A 20299-nucleotide genomic window follows, 5' to 3' on the forward strand; every position below is an offset into this window, starting at 1 on the left:
GACGGACGGACGGACGGACGGAGGAGGAGGAGGGTGGCGGAGTAAAGAAAAAAGCAGAAATACAATCGACGGGGCGATGTCGCAGTTGAACCCCGACTCTACACCTCAACAGTCCCCGTGCGAATGAAACTTTCACCTAAAGAAGTCAGCGAGGTGCCGCGGCGCTGTCACACCGTCCCCGACGCCTCAAACACGGACTCCGCCGTTCACAACAACAAACACAACACGTCGTTCATTTAAAGGCTTTCCTCGTTTCTTTTTCTTTTTCTTTTTTTTTTTTTTAAAGCAATATCCGTCGACATGCAGCTGATCTCGGTCACAGGATGGACCGACTCCTTCATTCACCTCTGACGGTAACGCGGATACGTTTCTGGTCCCGCCGCCCTTTAAGAGACACCGACCGCACGAACGTTAAAACACGATGCGCTGTAATACAAACATTTAGCATTTGGTACCTTTCTTTGTGTGTGTGCACAGCCTTATGTGTGTGTGTGTGCCTCCGCCGCCTGGACGCACTAGCGTGAAAGCACCCGCAACGGAGAGAGACGAAACTTCCGGTCAACATCTTAGAAATAAAAGCACAGGCAAAACGGCGGCAATATTATAATGTTATTATGGCTTATAATGATTACAATATGAACATCTACCATAAAAAAAAAAAATGAAATAAAAACAAGAACAAAAGAAACCAAACACAAATTTTATTTTTTATTTTTAAGTAATAAAGGTACAAAATTCAGGAAAATGTGTTACATATGGTGGAAGAGTTTGAATATACCATATTAATATCATATTTAAAATACAGAGGAACTGGTGAACCAGGAACTAAAGGACAATTCTTTTCTCTATCCGGAGTTTGGCATATTAAATATTTAAATATCATGCGAACTATCTCTGTTTTTGTTTGTATTTTATCTTTATTATGACTTTTATAATATTATTATTATTATTATTAATAATTAGCTATTAAAGTGATGAAGAATAGTGTGTGTTCTACTAAATGTTGCTTGGAACAAATTGAGGAAATATTTGATTTTGTTTACATGTTCAAATTTCTAAAATTTATATATTTATTCATGGTATTACACAGTATACTTGCTTGGTGTAATATTACTGTCACTGGCTTGAATTTAAAACCCTCATGTCAAGATAAAAGGATCAAAAAGTGGGGTCTTGAGTTTGCGGTTTGGCGCTTTTATTTTGTAGGGGTTCAGTCGTCTGTCTTCCGGGATTAACGTGAAGAAATAACAAGAACTTGACGTTACCGCTGGACGCGTGCCTCCTCTCGCCGGAAGTGTTGGTCCAGCAGCAGACAGACGTCCTGACATTGTCATCTAGATTCATCAATTTTATCTTCAACGACGCGCCAGTGTCAGAGACGGATGTCCAACACAGACATAATGTTTTCAAAATAAAACAAATAAAGCTAAATTGTCCAAGCAATGGAAACAGAAACCAGACGTCGTTGTAAAAAACAATATAAATCCTTTCATTTACTCAGACCTTCTTCACTTAAGCTACTGTTCACTTCCCTGAACCTCTACCTAAATGTAATGTTGAAAACTGCTGTTAGCTTCTACAAACATTTATAATAAAATAAAAAAATAAAACACACATGGTAAATAATGTCCATGAGGTAGGAAGTGTAACCTTGTGTGAATTACTAGGTCTATACCACCTCTATGCTGGGAAGTAATAAAGTGGGGCTACTGTTAGCCATTAGCCTGAATTACTACCCAACACTAAAACAGAGCGACCAAGTGTTGAGTGGCAGTTTTAAAAGGCCATTATGCCGCTTGATAAAGTGGCCTGACATATGAAATGTGTTGCTGGTTAAATAAACATTAAACTGCATCAACGAGGTCGACGTGAAAGGTGTTGTGATGTTGTAAAGTGGCACTTTTATTGACTTTTCAGAGCATGAAGCCACGTCTCTGTACACGGAAGTTTTTTTTGGTTTTTTTTGGAGAACTGACGGAGGAATGAGAAGTAGCTGAATTTCATTTTCATTTTCTTCACGTGACAGAATTCATGGGAATTAATTTATAGTCTTTATGGGAACTGGTTACAACATAAAAAATTGCGTTCACGGTCTACAGTTAAAAACACACACAAGGTGGATGCTTTAAAAGTTGATCTTTTATACCCAATATATTTACATTTGACTACTTTAAATAAGGAGCATAAACAAATCAATAAAAGATTCATTATTTTTCAGGGCCTGATTAATCCTCTAAGGGGGGGGGGGGCTGTGTATTATTGCATTGTGTATTAGTAAGTAGTTTCTGGTATCTGTTCTGTATTTTTATATTGCACAAGATAAACTGAAACAATAAAGACTTATTGACCCCTGAGATGATGAAATAACAAGTGTCACCTTAACCACACCTGTAGTTTGTGCCACTACAGTGGTTTTTGTGGTACATATGTTGTTCACTAACAAATGATATAACTACTTATGACCACATGGTGAACATAACCTCAGTATTTCTATGATCCTGCCTAAAGCCAAACGTATATGTGTCTGTGTGCATCGCTGCAATATGAAATATGAATTGTATAAGGATAAAAAACATAAACATTAATAATGTCATCAGCCAAATGCTGCTTAGAATAAACCGTATATGTTGTTTGACTAATAACCTGCTTGACATTTTTCCATCAGTAGTAACAGCGTGTCTGTCCGTCTCCAATCCGACACATTACACCTGCATAATATACATTATTATGCAGAGCAGGTGCTTGTTTATTCACGGGCCAACGTCGGCCTTTTCACTGCTATTGATCACTCACCTCTCGCTGCAAATGTTACATTATTGTCCGTGCATCAGACTCTTCCTCCCACTGCGTGTGAAGGAGGAAGGGAGGATGGTGGAGGGAAGATGAGCTGCCTCCCACCCTCCCCCCACCCCCCCAACGCCCCCGACGTGTCAACCATAATTAACTCTGCCACTGTTGCTCCACTTTGCTGATTTTGCAACACAATCAGAGACCGAACCCACAGCAGAGCATGACACACCCCACTATTTATCTACAAGCTATTCAGCCTCTTCAATTTCCTGTCACACTTTTAATTCTCCTTCTCTGTGGGCTGTCAAAAGGCATTCTGGGAAACGTAGGATTCACAAATTAAAGTATCAAATGAGAAAAACAGAAGCTGGGGAAACTTATGTCTCATCATTTGTCAATTATCTTTTTCATGCACGCTAATTGGCACATGGTGCACGAGATCCACGGCACACAAAGTTTTATCTAGGGCAAAGAAGAAAATTTAATCTCATATCTTCTGTGCACAAACAAACCTGTGTTAACCTGTGTTAACCTGTGCGCACAGTATATATGATCAAATATCTCCATGCTGCAGGATAATCACTTGAACAAACTTGTGTGAATTTATATTAACTTGTGTGCACAAGATATTCAGATAACATCTGAATATCTTGTTTTCACAATGTTATAAATGTTTGCTTAAAAAACATCTGATACTTTTGTTCACACAAAATAATCTCTGGTGCAAATTTGAGCAAATTGGTGTGAACTTGTTTTCACAAGATATTCAAGATGTTTCGTCAACAAGTAATTAGGTAATGTTTTGTTCTTGTCTGCACGTTATTATCTTGTGTGAACAAGATAAGAAGATGATCACGCTGGGACTTTAGGGACTCATGAAATCAGAGACGTATCAATTACAAAAACGGCTCCTAAAACCCACGGAGGGAAACAGACTGGTGACATCTGACAGCGAAGAGGAGCCGAGGGAGGATTTTAACTTCATCGCAGGTTTTTTATTGAGTGACAGCCCAAAAAGGAGGATCCTCTATCGTGTTGAAGATGCCCCACGCTGTCCATAACATGGAGCTGTGAGACTGATCCACAGCGGGGGGGGGGGGGGGGGGGGGGGGGGGGGGGGGGGGGGGGGGGGGGGGGGGGGGGGCAGTAGCAGTAGTAGATGAATTCCTCTGTCTGGGGTTTCATGTCCTGAGCTGTTGGTCTGTGCTGCCGTACAGGAGGATTAAAGTGAAGTTTGAAAATGTAGCAGCTGTTAGCATTTGAGCTCATGGCTGCACACGTCACAAGAAATGCGATGTTACAACTGAATTCACGAGCAACCAATCAGGATGGTCGTTCTCTCGCGGTAGTCTGAACTCACTGTAAATGTGGTATGAGTGCATGAAGGATTGTGTTGAATTAGAATATAATGAAGACGCAGATGTGGGGTTGAACGCTGATGTGGTGATGATCTAATTAATTAAAGCCGGAGTCGGATCGAATTGTCTTAAAGGAAAAACGCACTTCATATAAACTCAACTCTATTCACAGTCGCAGCGGAGGTTTAGTTTGTGCAGCAGAGGATGAAGATGCAACATTAAACTATTAAATGTTCAATTTATTCAATTTTGCAAACTCGAACTGTGTTAATTTGACCTTTACTCACACAGCAGCTTTTCTGTTGACATGATCATTAGTGGCAATAAACAGCACGTGAGAATACGACAGCTGGACATTTACAACCACAAAATCTGTGTAAATATCCTGAAACCACTGTTCTCCTCTCCAGAAGTACCAACCTGTGCATGGTGAATCGTCACTGAGTTGCCAGTTTATTAGGAAAAAGCCGCTCGTCTGTCCGACGTCACGGTCGGACCGGTCACACATGACTGCAGCTCGTGGTCTGGAAGAGGCAGAGCGCTGGATCCAGGCGTCAGAACAGGAACACTGCTGATTATTGCTCGAGCATCTTTCCAAACATGGACGTGATCCAGCAGAAATGTGTGTTTGATTGTGTCTGACTGACTGACTGACTGACTGACTGACTGACTGACTGTGTGTGTGTGTTGCATTGTGTTACATCATAAGATAGTCCGACCTGTTTAACCAGAGGACCCTGTGTATTTGTAGCAGCACTGTGGTCTGATTCAAATGAGACAGGTGGCGATGCTGGTCTGAGAAAGCGTCTTATCAACACTACAACACTTCACGCCCGGTGAACCAGGAACTATAGGACAATTCTTTGCTCTATCTGGAGTTTGGCACATGAAATATTTAAATATCATGTGGACTATCTCTGTAGTTCATTTTAATTCCTCCGCCCGGCGACAGTCGGAGCCGGAGGTTTATTGTTTTCAGGTTGTCCGTCCGTCTCAGTCTCGTGGACACGGTAACGCCTCGATGGAACGTCTTCAAATTTGGCACAAACATTCGCTTGGACTCGAGGATGAACTGATTAGATCTCGGGGGTCAAAGGTCAAAGGTCAAGGGGCGTGGTGACCTCACAAAACACAGTTTTGGCTGTGTGAATGCGATTTCTCTGTAACGCCTCGATGGAACTTCTTCAAATTTGGTAAAAAAAACGAACTGATTAGATTAAGACTTCACAGCAATTATGACAAAACTTCACACAAATGGTTCATATTTTCTCTGACTCCGGTTAAACAGGGATGTGACCTGGAACTAGTCTGAGTGGCGGAGGGATACGACCACGAGCAGGTGATTCTAGTTTTTAATCTTCATTATGACTTTTATTATTATCATTAATAGCTCTTTTTCTTGTGCTGGTAATCGCCTGTCTGTGCATGTCTCTCGTTCTTATTTATGCACCAAATCAAATTACCCTCACAGATTAATGAAGCTGTATTGATTCGTTGATTGATTGATTGATTAGAAGCAGAAAACAGTTGAGAGAAAACACATGGCAGCAGCCAGAGTTTCTGTAGTCCCGTCATACACTGATGCATTTTCACCTGGGGACTGACAGAGGGACGTGTCCCCAACCCAAAATCCTGTTCTTGTCCCCCACACGCTTCCCGTTCACGTCTGTGTGTAAAACAGGGTTGAACTGATCCTTTGCTCCTCGCAGAGGTCATGAAGTCCGATTGAACTTTGACCTGTGAAATCACAGGGCTGTGCAGGGTCCAGCTGCTGTGAGACGGGGGTCGGACTGATCTCTCATTCAGGAAATCATGTTTGTTTCTGTTTTATTTCTGCACCGTGAAATATTACATTACTTCTGTTAGCCCACTGCTGCAGCTCATGTTTACAACACTACCTTCGCTATTTCCTGTCTGATTGCATCATAATTAGGAGCAACGAGTGGCGCCGTGACCTTTTCCTCTCAGGTTACATGCAGGCAGTCCCACCTTATCAATCAATCAGTCAAACTTGATTTGTATAGCACTTTTCATACAGGTTAGATCAAAGTGCTTCACTGACGACTGACGGGCTAAAAAGACAAAGGACAAGTGAGATCAAGTGAGAGAGCTGAGAGCGAGATACAATGAAATAGATTTAAAAAACAGTAATAACAAAAACAAACATGAGAAAATGAATAATAAAAGAACAGATAGAATAGAATAAAACACTGATTGATGGAGGTTGTTGACACTGAATGGAGATGCGGACAGAAAAATACCTGAATATCATTTAATCTGTATTTCAGTTCATATTCTCTCATATTAAAAGACAGTGAGCAGTAAAAATCAAAGAGCTTGTTGTAGTAAAGACGCAAATAAAAAGATATTTATCTTTCTATCTCACTGTGTCTCTAACTGACATTAATTAAACAAAATGTGACAAAATGAAAAAAAGTTTTTCGACCGAGAACACACGAGTAAGGTTTCACCGTCGATTCATTCTGCTCTCTGTGGTGAGCCCATGACGACTCATTTCCAACAGGAAGTGGTCTGAGAGACGAGGCTGCACGCACACACACACACACACGCACACACACACACACACACACTGGAATCACACATTCTCGCATGAAAGCAACAGATTGAGACAGGCTCCGTCACATTACAGCCAGTGTTTATTTGAGTATTCAATGAGTATGTATTCTCACAAGGCATTAAATGTACAGCAAACTACCACTATCATCATACAACGGTGATGGGCTCACTCCATGCCAGAACTCTGCCGGGACAGAAATAATACCACGACGGCGTGTCCGCCGAGCGGGACGCGTGTCCTGATGCCATGCACTAATATTGACCATGAGCTGTAAAGTCCACTGGAGGAAAACAAACTAAATGCACTCGCTCAGCATGATCGTCTTTACATGAAACCATCAAATGAAATGGGAATAATACACGCGCTCTTTTTTTTTTTTTTTTTTTTTTTTTTTTTTAAAGATAAAGAAGAAGAAGAAGAAGAAGACGAGGGTGGCGACAATGTTATACACAATGCAATAACAATAAGAACAACAACATCGACGAGAACAATAACAGTATTAAAGCTTTTCATGACCATATCAACATTCAGTGTATTGGAAAATACAATCCCAATAGACTCTTTGTATAAAAAAGAAGCTTTTCAAGTCAGCATGGAACAAATAACAGTTCATTTCTCAGGGATGGGAGGGGGGCAGGGTGGGTGACAGGGGGGGAGGGGGGGCGGGTGTGCTTCCATAGATTTTCGGAGGAGGGGAGGTGTCAGAAGAGTGTTGTGTTGTGTTGTGTCGTGTTGTGTGTTGTGTTGGTGGCGGTAGGAGGTGGGCGATGGGCGTGAGGGTGGGGGGCGGGGGGGTTCCTGGAGGAGTCGAGCTGGTCTATGTGGCATAGCGTTTGGTCCACTGTTTGGCTATCCTGTCGTGCTCAGCTCTGTTGGTCAGGTACTGTGTGGCGATGCTTCCAACCAGAGGGTCGGCTGTAACACAGAAGGACGTGAGTGAGTTTAAATCATGAAATCTTTAAAATGTTGTTTTCCTTCTTCTTCTGTGTTTTATTTGAAGTGTTGATCCATCAGAAGATATAAAAACCATCTCAGTGTAGTTTTACATCTCCTCTCTCAGGCGTCACTCTGGAGCTCTAGTAACAACAGGTCGGTGAGCCAATCAGAAGAGAGGAGGCTCAGAGCCTCTCTTCTGATTGGCTCACTGTTTGCTAAGTGATCCAATAAAAATATAACGGATTTCAGGTAAAAACACTCAGAGAAACCAAATCCTGCAAGGTTTGGATGGTGGGGTCCAGGTGGGCGGGGCTTGGTGACTGCTTTGTTGTGACATCACAAAGTTCCAGAAGTCCTGACGGCTGGTTTTAAGGCTCAGTTTCTGAATACAGGCTGTGTGCATTTCTCTGTGGACTGAGGCTTTGATACTTTCACAGTATTAATATAGAACCTAGACCTGATCTATAATCACACTACACATGGACACAGACCTTTACACTGGAGGAGCTTTAAAACTTTAACATGCATCGCTCTGAAAAACACTCAAGTGTTGGATGAAACGTACCATAAAGAATATTTGACCACCACTGGTGCAGAGGAGGAATGGCCTCCCCGAGCATGAAGTCAGTGTGACACACATTCTTGTTCATGTGTCCACGCTACTCCACAGACAGTGGCGGTGATGCACCAAGAAACGCAACAATGACAACACATGACAGCAGATAACCGCCAGCTAGACGAGCCTCACAATGTTTAAACAATCTGGTTTGGAAATGTCTTATGAGAAAGAAAATGTGTTCCAGACATTTGTTCAGCTTTAAGAACACACACAGTACACATGTAAACACAAGTGCAGAGTAAAATCATTGGCTCATTAAAATCAAAGGTTCATCCTCTGTGGAGCATGACGGCGCTCTGAAAACTTCATGCTAATCTTCCAGTTCAATTTAATTATTTATTCATTGTGGAAAAGTAGAAATGAAGACCTGATGGTGGCACATGAAGAAAGGTCAGGAGTTCACCCAAAAAACATTCAGGTTCATCCTCTGGGGAGCACGAATATCCACGACAAATTTCACAGGAATCTATCCAGCAGTTTCAGACGTACTGTGCCTCGACATAATGTCTCACACTTACAGACTTCCTGAGGGGAGCGTGACATCAGCAACGACCCCACATCTGTCTGTGTGAGTGATTTTCTATGTGTGAAGACATTACAACATGTTCACTCCAACAGCCGTGTGGTTGCTGCGCCGCATCCAATCACCTGAAACGGTCTGAAATGGTGGAGAAGCCTGCAGCCGACCACCTTGGCTCATCAGCATGCATGGGGATTTATTTATTTATTTATTTTTACAACCAGTGAAAACCACAAGAAAAAGCCGTACGTCAAACTAATGCAGCTCCGTCATCCCTGCGGTCTGAGGTATCGCAGGACGTGCAGCACGGCCGACACTTTTATCGACAGCCTAGTAAAATGTACACGCCGCCGTAAATCAGAGGTGATGATGGTGGTTGGGCTCCGGCAGCAGCCCAGCGCCCGCCATCCCGTCTGTTGATACACCGCACACGTCCGGTCAGTCAACAGCCAGCCATTATGAATTCTCACGGACTCCTCCTATCGATCGCGCTGCTGCTCAGTTCGTTGTGCCGCGGGTCAATTTCTCAGTGAGGTGACAGAGAGAGAAACAACCCCCCACCCACCCCCTCCTGCGGGGGCAGGTGACAGGTGTGTTTACCCTGTTTGTGCTCTGAAAGATGTTACAGCAGGAAAAGGCGGCCAAAATTTAGCCAGGTGGACCCTGGTCTTATCGGGGGTTTAAATCTGCATTTTCATCCACTAGCAACGTGAATATTAAGACTTGGGAGAATCGGCTGGTGCAATTAAACCACTGCAGAAGAAGAGGACACACCGAGATGATGATGGAGCCTCGTACCTCTTTCATACGGCTTTAAGAGTGACCGGAGCAAATACTGGTAGCTGCTGCACTAATGTAAGACCAGATGTTACAGAGGCATTTTATGGTTTTCTAACACTTTAACACACGTTTTTCAAACACTACAGAGTCCAGGCGGGAGCTGCTGAGGGCATCCGCACCTGAGCTGTTTTTATCTCATTTATTCTGATATCAATCCAGACGGTAAAACCTTCCTCTAAGGCAGAGCGAGGTGAGCTGTTATTACAGGTTTGACAAACTGACACCCCCGGAGCTACCGAGGCGGGAAAAGTCACCTTTATTATAAAAGACCATCTGTATATCAGCAACACATCAGATGCACAAGCTCAGACAAAAGCAGAAGAAGAAGAAGAAGAAGAAGAAAGAGAAGAAGAAGAAGAAGAGGAGCTCCTCAGAGGCAGAGACGGGAGGAGACAGGTGTGTGTTCAGCCCCAGTGAAGCACCAGGAACACCCACAGGTAGAATATCTGCTTGTGGGGTCGTCCACCTCGCTTTCACAAACTGCAGATCCGGGGATCACATCCATCATTTGAGGCTGGGTTTAAAAAACAAGTGGCGAGAAGTGCAGCGAGCGACTGATTTTGATGAGGCAAGAGGCAGAAAGACGGAGTGAAAGTGCGTGGGTAACAGGGGAGGAAGGGTAACGGGGGGACGGTGGGAGTCTTTTTTTTTCTTCTTTCTATCCCACTTTAAAGGAATCAGCTCGTATCATTTCAGTAACGTCTGAAAACGTGGAGGAGGAGGAGGAGGAGGAGAAGAAGAGGAAAAGCTATTCTCATTTTTCGCCCACGGAGAAGGAGAATATCCGCTGCTACATTTATCAAAGAGCAATCCCCCGCAGAGAGGACACAAGCTCATCACAGGTCTTCACAATCAGCTGTTTCCATGTCGTTGTCATGCACTCTCTGGCTCCGACACGTCCCCCCCCCCCAGATGTTTCTCTCTGAACATCATATTGGTGTCGATATAAGTCAACAGCTGCTTTTTATCGCCGGTAAAACTTTATACCGAGAGACATTATTTGTGTCTGTGGCTGAGGACCAGTGGACCCACGTTTTCACTACTCCATAAAAGACTGATTTCATTCCACCGTTTCTCCATCGGTGGTCTTTGCTCTGCTGCTAAACGGAGCCATAATGGATCTAATTAGCTGTTTACAGGACTGTGTGAGGCAGCCAGTCCTGGATAAACACTGACTGGACTGCAAGGAGGAGCAGGAGAGCTCAGGCGCCCAACACAGTATCTTTAACAGGGTGAACACAAATGGTCTGAATGTGCTACAGTCATTATTTCTGCCCCACTGTCACACTGAGGGCAGTTATTGAAGAGTGTTGTCTATGGCTGGTGTTCAGACCTGGTATTACAGCTCCTCCAGTGTAAAGGTCTCTGTCCATGTGTAGTGTGATTATAGATCAGGTCTAGCTTCTATATTAATACTGTGAAAGTATCAAAGCCTCAGTCCACAGAGAAATGCACACAGCCTGTATTCAGAAACTGAGCCTTAAAACCAGCCGTCAGGACTTCTGGAACTTTGTGATGTCACAACAAAGCAGTCACCAAGCCCCGCCCACCTGGACCCACCATCCAAACCTTGCAGGATTTGGTTTCTCTGAGTGTTTTTACCTGAAATCTGCTATATTTTTATTGGTTCGCTCAGAAAACAGTCAGCCAATCAGAAGAGAGGCTCAGAGCCTCCTCTCTTCTGATTGGCTCACCGACCTGTTGTTACTAGAGCTGCAGAGAGAAGCCTGAGAGAGGAGATGTGAAACTACACTGAGATGGTTTTTATATCTTCTGATGGATCAACACTTCAAATAAAACACAGAAGAAGAAGAAAATATGGATCTTCAACATCCGTCTCCGATCGCATGTGGTCAGCTCTAAGTTCAGGTGTGGACGCACCTGAGACACGTCGAGGACGCATTTGAGATCCGATCACTCAGACCACATTCAGTCTCTTAGGAATATGATATTTGCAAATGTGTCCTCTGTGGCCACAGTCTGATTAGCGCTGACACAGTTTCAGAACATTTTATACTATTTCAAATGGATAAAACCACAAACCATTTTAAAACCTAAATGAGAGACAGGAAACACACTTCTGCTCTCGTCTATCACACAACACTTTTGTAAAACCTGGTGTGTTTGAATCAGACTGACGCCTTCACTCTCGACTGAGGTTCCTCCACTTGATCTGTGTGGAACTGGAATGAATTCAGCGAGCCTGGGTTTTCCCGCTCCTCCTGTCATCGCAGTCGAAACATATTTCAACTCAGCCGATATCAGATTAAACCGGCAGCGTTTCCCTCACTGCGACAGGCCCGTCCAGCTCTGAGGAAACTGCTTCTGCTGCCGCCGCCGCCGCCACCGCCGCTGCAGTGTCACTAAACTCACGACTTGAGCCTCAAAGCGACAAACTTCTATATACATTATCCACACAGAGCTGACGTGTCTGTCAACCTGCCACGGCTACAACTGGGGAGTTATGACAAGGACACGTGTACGCGTGTGTGTGTGTGTATGTGTGTGTGTGTGTGTGTGTGTGTGTGTGTGTGTGTGTGTGTGTGTTGTAGCTCTCACCAGGGGTGCAGTCAGTGAGCAGGGAGCAGATGGACAGCAGGACCTTGGAGATGGTGAGGGCAGGACTCCAGTTGTCCTTCAGGATGTCCAGACAGATCACCCCCTGGCTGTTGATGTTACAGTGGTAGATCCTCGTGCGGAACGTCACCTGGGATAAAAAAAAAAGAAAGAAAAAGAAAAGGTGAGGTCAAAACTGGATTTTAAAAGACACAATTCAACTTCTGATCGTATCGTATCACGAGATAGAAAGACACTGTAACGGCTGTCGGGGTTAAAAAAACAGTAAAGCAATAACATGAAGTGTGTTTGCATGTGCAGTGACACGACAGTGAACTCAGGGTGATGTCCTCCCACTGACAAATAACTTATTGATCACATCTGCAATGAACATGTTCCTCTAAAACTACTGCATCACATCAGAGATTCAGTATATATATATATATAGTTCCACACTCTCAGATTCGTTAATACAGGTTCATCAACAGGGATGAAAATGTTTGGAAACTCTGATTCCAGCCCGTGTGAAAACTGTTGGTGTGTGAGGTGTAGCTGCAGGAGAGAGTGTGACCCTCTGTACAAGAGATACCAGATCTCAGCTTCGTTTAAATTGTTACTTTTTTATTTAAATATATCAGATTTCAGGTAAAAACACTCAGAGAAACCAAATCCTGCAAAGGTTTGGATGGTGGGTCCAGGTGGGCGGGGCTTGGTGACTGCTTTGTTGTGACATCACAAAGTTCCAGAAGTCCTGACGGCTGGTTTTAAGGCTCAGTTTCTGAATACAGGCTGTGTGCATTTCTCTGTGGACTGAGGCTTTGATACTTTCACAGTATTAATATAGAAGCTAGAGCTGATCTATAATCACACTACACATGGACACAGACCTTTACACTGGAGGAGCTTTAAAAACCAGCTGTAAAAAATAAAATCATATTAATCAAATGTATCATATTAATGAATTAATAAACATCTGCCGTGTCTCAACTCCACCTGATCTCCTGACAGCTGAAGATTATTGTAACAGACCGGTGACAAACTGCGGCTGCTGCTCTCACCGAGTCAGTGACACACACTTCCTACGCCGTCTATACCGCGTGAAGGTGATCCTGTCACTTCCTGTGGATCCACCTTCTTCAACGGTGAAGTCAGCAGAGCTCGACATCAGCACAAGGAGCACAACATCATTAAGAAGCGACCTTTGACCCCTCTGTTTCCTTTATAATCAATGATGCTGACCAGGACTGGCAGCCCAGCCAAGCTCGCTCTACGCCTCCCTTTTTGCCCCCCCCCCGCTGGCTTTGTGGCTGTAGCCTGCGCTCGCTTATTTCCTCCTCTTCCTCCCTCTTCTATCCTCTCATTAACTCTCCTCTCCTCCCATCACATCTCCTTATGAGAAACAAACAACCCGAGGATACGAGCGGAGCCCCCCCCCCCCCTCATTCCACGCTGGTATTACGGAGCGGATGACGGACAGAGTAATAAACAGGATCCTTCGCTTTACATGAAGAGGATTTCCTGTGATGTGACGAGAAAAGGCGAGCAGGCGGGAGACGAGGGGATTGATGGCGGACTGGTTGAGGACAGCTCTCGTGTCTGTTCTTACACCTCTGCTGAAATGGGTTAGCGGTGACATGACGCTAACGCTACCAGCCCAGCAGCCACTAAAAACAGATCCCACGGCTATCGTGTGTGTGGTCTCATTAATAGGCCGTAATCCCATCACAGCTGATGCTAATAGATTATGATGCTGCCTCCGTGTAACTAAAGCCACGGGTCTAATCCCACATCCCCTCTGTATTAAAGTTTCATCATTCAGCCAATAAACACAACCTCTGTATTCCAACAGTTCTCATTCGGATTCTACAAGCGTATGTGTGTGTGTGTGTGTGTGTGTGTTTGTGTTTGTGTGTGTGTGTGTGTATCTAGAGTAAACACAGCTGTCACAGAGAACACTTTAATACCTTGATATGAATATCTTCAGCCAACGTCAAGGCAATCCAGGCAGTAGTTTTTCAGTGGCTTTATTTTGTTCAGTTATATTTGTTCAAATCGGCCTGAGGAAAAGCTCACTGAGTTTCTAAAAACAAAACAGTTTAAAGCTCCTCCAGTGTAAAGGTCTGTGTCCATGTGTAGTGTGATTATAGATCAGCTCTAGCTTCTATATTAATACTGTGAAAGTATCAAAGCCTCAGTCCACAGAGAAATGCACACAGCCTGTATTCAGAAACTGAGCCTTAAAACCAGCCGTCAGGACTTCTGGAACTTTGTGATGTCACAACAAAGCAGTCACCAAGCCCCGCCCACCTGGACCCACCATCCAAACCTTGCAGGATTTGGTTTCTCTGAGTGTTTTTACCTGAAATCTGCTATATTTTATCTGCTCTATAAAACAACAAATATAAATCTTCTTAAGGATCAACACTTCAAATAAAACACAGAAGAAGAAGGAAAACGTGGAGCTTTAAATCTCAGCAGAGCAAAGAGAGCGAGGAATCATCTTCTGTGGAACTGCAGGATGAATGCCAGAAGAGAATTTCACTACAGGGACATTAAAATATATCTTATCTTTTATCTTATAACAACATTTCATGGTAATCTAGGATCTTAATCTGACGTAGACAGATCGATGGACAGACCAAACGTCTCAAACGCAAACGATTCCCTATTTACACAATCAGCAGACACATTGGATATAAATCCAATACTGACTCTACTTTTAGCTCTGCGTCGGTCTCCATCAACTCCTGAGAAGACTAGAGACCATCTTGTTATAGGATCAGTGCTAGCTAACATTAGCTACCACAAGCAGGGCTGTAACCCCTGAGAGTAGGAGGGGAGGGTGGGGGCATTTTATTACTTATGAAATCAACTTTTTATTAATAAGAGGAAGAAAGAAGGAAGACTCACTGAAAGTCCTGACGTTATCGGGGTGAAAGTCACTCCTCAAATGACTGGATTAGTTTTAGAAAAACTGTGTGCTTACTGTAAACCTGGACCACATTCATAGATTTGGAAAAAACACTTTCTCTCAAACGTTCAGCACGAAGACGACGACTGTGGTATTCTGGATTAAGCCTGATTTTGAGGTGGATTTAACTGTTTATGTCATTTAATATCAAGATGTCTATAAATATCCTGAATAGCACTTTTTCTGGCACTTCAATTGAGAAAACTTTTACAGCTGAAATAATTTTAAAAAGTGCTTTTTTGGATCGTCCAGTCACTTTTTTAATAGTTTTTTTTAAACCTTAAGAAACAATGCACTGTACAAAAAAGTATTGCCATTATCACAGATGTCACTGATTTGTATAATCACCCAGAGATGTTAAAGCCATCCCGACAAAACCGTTTTTATCTCATCTCACAGTATATCTTATATCTCATCCGCTAACCTCAGGGTGAGTCAAGTAAATCATTTTAATTGCTCTGTAGGCGGCAGAGATCCCTCCACATGCCAAAAGGCCACATTTGTCTTGACTGTGATAAAGCACGTTCCTCTATTATTACCTCAGTTCTGTTCATATCCAACGTCCACATTCATCCAAAAGGAATGAAAAGCAATTGAACTGATTCATAGTTTTGCGGACAGTCATCATGACATAATTTAAACGAGACAAAACGGGAAAAGGTTTAAAAAAGGAGGCTGATCGTCCGCAAGTCTAAGCTTGACTTTATGACTCTACATGGCACGTTAAACAGCCTATTTCACAAGGGCTGGAAATGAGAACGATATCATGCGGGGGGGGGGAGATAAAGTGTGGAGCGGAATTTAGTTCAAAGCCATGAGGAAATTATGGTAGATGGAGCGGGATAATGTTAGTTAGCGTCTAATCTCTCAGCCTGTCACTGGATAGCTCTGCTGAACAGCTCCTGGAACGGACTAATGTTGGACCAAAAATACAAATACTGACGGAACGCCCTTGCCACGCTCAACCTCTATCTAAGAGTATCAGTGTCGGCCTTAACGGGGCTTTATCATCCTAACATTAGTGGGCGAGCCAGTGGAGTGAGCAGCTGCAGCTGTCAGATCGGTGGCTGCGAGCCGGCGAGCTGCAGGATGGCACAGCTCATAGCCAGGCTGGAAAAACACGGCAGCAGGAGGCCAAGAGTTTAGATGAGCTCTGTTTCCCCCTCAGCGCAGGCTGCCAGGAAGGAGGCACTTTGAGCCGGTCGACAGGGAGGGAACGAGGAGATGATTGTTTCTCTTTGGGAGTCATGTTTCACTCCAGACTGCGGATCACAACACCCAAAGCTGTGACAAAATTGCCCCAATAAATTCAGTTTGTTGTGAAAATGTTGCATGTTTTTTTTCCAGCATTACATCGAAGGGAGCCAATCAAAAGGTAGGAAGTCGCAGTAAGTCACTTGTTTTTCATCCAAACTCAGTCTCTGGTTTACATTCTGTTCGTCAGGCATTTAAAAAGTTTTTGATGCTGGTGCCAAAGAAGTTTTTCTAAGAACTCTTTTCGCTGCGTAACAAAATAAACCCAGCTCCACTCGGCGTGTCAGTGTTATCACAAACACATCTGCCTCTGTTAAGTGGCTCGAATGGGAGAAATGACTCACCCACCAAACCTCATCGTTTGCTTAAAAACATCCCGGTGGATGCAGAGTAACAGGCTACACGAGACAGACACACACAGTTCTGCCAACATGTTATTGAGAAAGCTTTTTTTATTTTTATTTTTAAAAAGCAGAATCACCTCATCGCGACCGTTTCCTCCAACCAACCAGACGAGCTGCAGGAAACACGGCCGCAGTCTTTCCTTCCTGAGTTACAGTGTTGTAATAATGGTGGGAGGTGTTTTTTTTTTTTTACACATTATGATGTCACAGTGAAGTTGACCTTTGACCTTTTTTTTGGATATAAAATGTCACCGCTTCATTTTATTCTTCTAGACATTTGGAAGAAGCGGTTGTGGCTTTTATTTCCTGCAACTTGGAGGCGGGGATTCTAGTCAATGACAAAATTCATTTGTTTAGATTAGATTAGATTAAAATCAGGTGTCGTACTTCATCTGCTATTTTGGTAACAACTAAAACGTGTCCCATCGCACCAAGTACTGAGAGTTGGTTTCAAACATCTTGTCAGATAAGACGTTTTATTTACTCCCTCTCTGATCACATAAATCCTGATTCAAATAAAAATCTGGAAGTGAGGATTCCCTTACCAAAGTGAAAATGAACTTTTATGCTCAACAAGAAACATTTAATTTTGATGGTAATAAACACCCAGCCTCAGTGTTCTGGATGTTTTTAGACCAATGTGAATATAGAAGCTGCAGTTTCAGGAGCAAAATAATATATTTATCAAAACCTCACGACAAATATAGAAAAGATTTTTATTCTAAGATTTTTTTTATTTCTTTACAATGCAGGAGAGGAAATATGATCTGAGAGGTGTCTGTAAGTTTACTGTTTAACGTGTGTTTCTATTGTTGGGGTTAAATTACAGAACGATGCTAATATAAAGTGTTATTTCTGAGGGTTACAATTAAGAGCAATTTTCTTTTCTGTTTGTTCAGTAGCTCAAAGTGAATGAAAACTGTAGGCAGGTAAATATATATGAGCCTGTTCAGCCGCTGCTTAATACATTTGTTTTTTGGTTTTTTGGTCCATATTGTTTATATTTACTGTCTTACTGTATGTGTGAAGGTTTCTCTAAACAAAACCCCTTTTGAATTTAACAAAATAAACCAGCTGAAGACATTATTAACACAAAGCAGACGTATAAGAACTTAACTCAAATAAAGTAGAATAAAGTCTAAAATGACCAAAGTTATGAATCATATGAGGAAATATAAATAAGGTACAAGATGAAGGATTAATCGGTCGAGGTTTGACACCCAGCCCCAATAAGAAGCACAAGTGCCTGTAATTAAAAAGAGGTGGTGAACTGTTCCTCAACAGAAGCCGGTTTATTATTTCTGTCACTTCGTTTCCTTTCAAGCCTCAGTTTTCTGTTTTAATCACTTCCTGGAACTGAACCAGGAAAACACGTAAAAACTCAGAAACACAACACAGCAAATAATATCTCAACAACCACCGGACACATTAAACTCTCTCCAACACCACGGATCAAAGTGTCTTAAAAACCGGTGGCTGGATTTTTCGTTGAAGAGTTTGAATCCTAATATTTGTGGCGATCGTCTGACAGCATCATCCTCAGGACGAGATTTGCATAAAAACTATCACAGGCAAATTCTGTCCGGTTGCTGCCGTCTCCTGAACAACTCTCTTTCACTTCTCAACTGATAATCCAAAGCCGGCCGAGGGGGCTTCTCCGGATGCATACGGCAGATATCTTCGCTGTAAAGTCGATTTTTCTGTTTACTCTTACAACGTGTGTCTCTAAATAGCTGCTAGCGTTTTTAGCCGGTGAGTATTTCTAGACCTGAAACCAAAAACCCAGCACAAAATCAGGAGTACAACTCAAACCGAGGGAGGTGGCAACCGCTGTCAGCCTGTCTGCTGTGTAAATTCTGACACACACTTGCATCAGCAGGAGACAGAGACACACACACACACACACACACACACACACACACGTAAACCCACAGCCTCACTGGAGGGAAGCCAAACGCTGCAGAGTGCTAGCAGCATGCGTATCAGGAAGGGACACAATAACAAGAAACTGATAAAAAGATAAGGCTGGTGAGAGTCGTTAGTTTTCTTATTGTCAAAAGATCAAAAACAACAATTAATGTATCCTTCTCATAAGTATTGAGTGTGTGTGTGTGTGTGTGTGTGTGTGTGTGTGTGTGTGTGTGTGTAAATGTGATGTATCTTCTTTCTTTGTGCATTTTCAGCATCCACATCTGGTGCTGTAGTGAGCATTGAGAACAATGGAGCTCTGCTGCACAATTTCCTCCTGTGTGAGAAACGTTTGCTAAAAACTACAATGACCAGCTGTTGTAGGAAGTTACACCTTTTTTTTTTTAACAGCGCCTCTTCTTTTGTGTTTTATTTGAAGTGTTGATCCATCAGAAGATATAAAAACCATCTCAGTGTAGTTTTACATCTCCTCTCTCAGGCTTCTCTCTGGAGCTCTAGTAACAACAGGTCGGTGAGCCAATCAGAAGAGAGGAGGCTCTGAGCCTCTCTTCTGATTGGCTCACTGTTTGCTAAGTGATCCAATAAAAATATAACGGATTTCAGGTAAAAACACTCAGAGAAACCAAATCCTGCAAGGTTTGGATGGTGGGTCCAGGTGGGCGGGGCTTGGTGACTGCTTTGTTGTGACATCACAAAGTTCCAGAAGTCCTGACGGCTGGTTTTAAGGCTCAGTTTCTGAATACAGGCTGTGTGCATTTCTCTGTGGACTGAGGCTTTGATACTTTCACAGTATTAATATAGAAGCTAGAGCTGATCTATAATCACACTACACATGGACACAGACCTTTACACTGGAGGAGCTTTAAGTGTTTAATTTTTAGTTTTTGTAATGGCAGAAAGGTTGTAAATTAATATTTTACATTAAAATTTTCATTCATGAAATCAACAGTTTCTGCAGGAACCAATGGACTTTGGTCTGAGTGTTACAGAACAAATCTTTTCATGGGGTTTGTTGACAATAAGAAAAACATACAGAATATCCAGAAATTGAAAATAACAGGACCATCATTCGTCTTCGGTTCTGATTCAATCCTTTATGCTGCTGTCACCCTTTACTCTGTAAACGTGCTGTCGGTGACCGAGCCTGAAATAAGTCATTGTTGTTGGACAACATGGTGAAAAGCCTGCTGGGACAATGGTGGCATTGTTCAAAGCTCTGGGTGAAGGAGTGGGGGTGTGGGGGGGCTGTGGTGCTGCATGGCTGCAGGGCAACACTCACCTTGGGTGGTTTGAAGGGGTAGTCTGGTGTAAAGGCAATGTCCAGGAAAAACACCCCTCCCTCGTACACGGAGCCCGGAGGGCCCAGGATGGTCGACCTCCACTCGTAGATGTTGTCTCCTTTAGGACCGGCGCTGCAGGAGGAACAAAGAGGAGAAAGTGAATCTGACGGCGAGGCGTTCAGAGAGGAAAAGACGCTGTAAGCGTGTGACTGAAGAAATTAAGTGTGTGATTATCAGCGTTCAAAATCAGCCGCACGAAGCTGC

The 20299-nt window shown here is 43.1% G+C and overlaps 1 protein-coding gene across 1 annotated transcript in view; it reads right to left on the reverse strand.

Moving 5' to 3' along the window:
• Window positions 1-7509: 7509 nt before the first annotated feature.
• The window catches only part of LOC111230559 (ubiquitin-conjugating enzyme E2 E2-like), a 50340-nt gene continuing 37550 nt past the window's right edge, over window positions 7510-20299 (reverse strand). Inside the window, exons 4-6 of the mRNA XM_022757332.1 lie at window positions 20035-20167; window positions 12201-12348; window positions 7510-7641 (exon numbers count right to left, since the gene is read on the reverse strand). Coding sequence (XP_022613053.1) covers window positions 7544-7641; window positions 12201-12348; window positions 20035-20167 — 379 coding nt within the window. The 3' untranslated portion in view covers window positions 7510-7543. The remainder of the gene's footprint in view (window positions 7642-12200; window positions 12349-20034; window positions 20168-20299) is intronic.

The sequence above is a fragment of the Seriola dumerili genome, unplaced genomic scaffold (genome assembly GCF_002260705.1).
Source record: "Seriola dumerili isolate Sdu_G_001 unplaced genomic scaffold, Sdu_1.0 BDQW01000273.1, whole genome shotgun sequence".
Taxonomy (NCBI): Eukaryota; Metazoa; Chordata; class Actinopteri; order Carangiformes; family Carangidae; genus Seriola; species Seriola dumerili.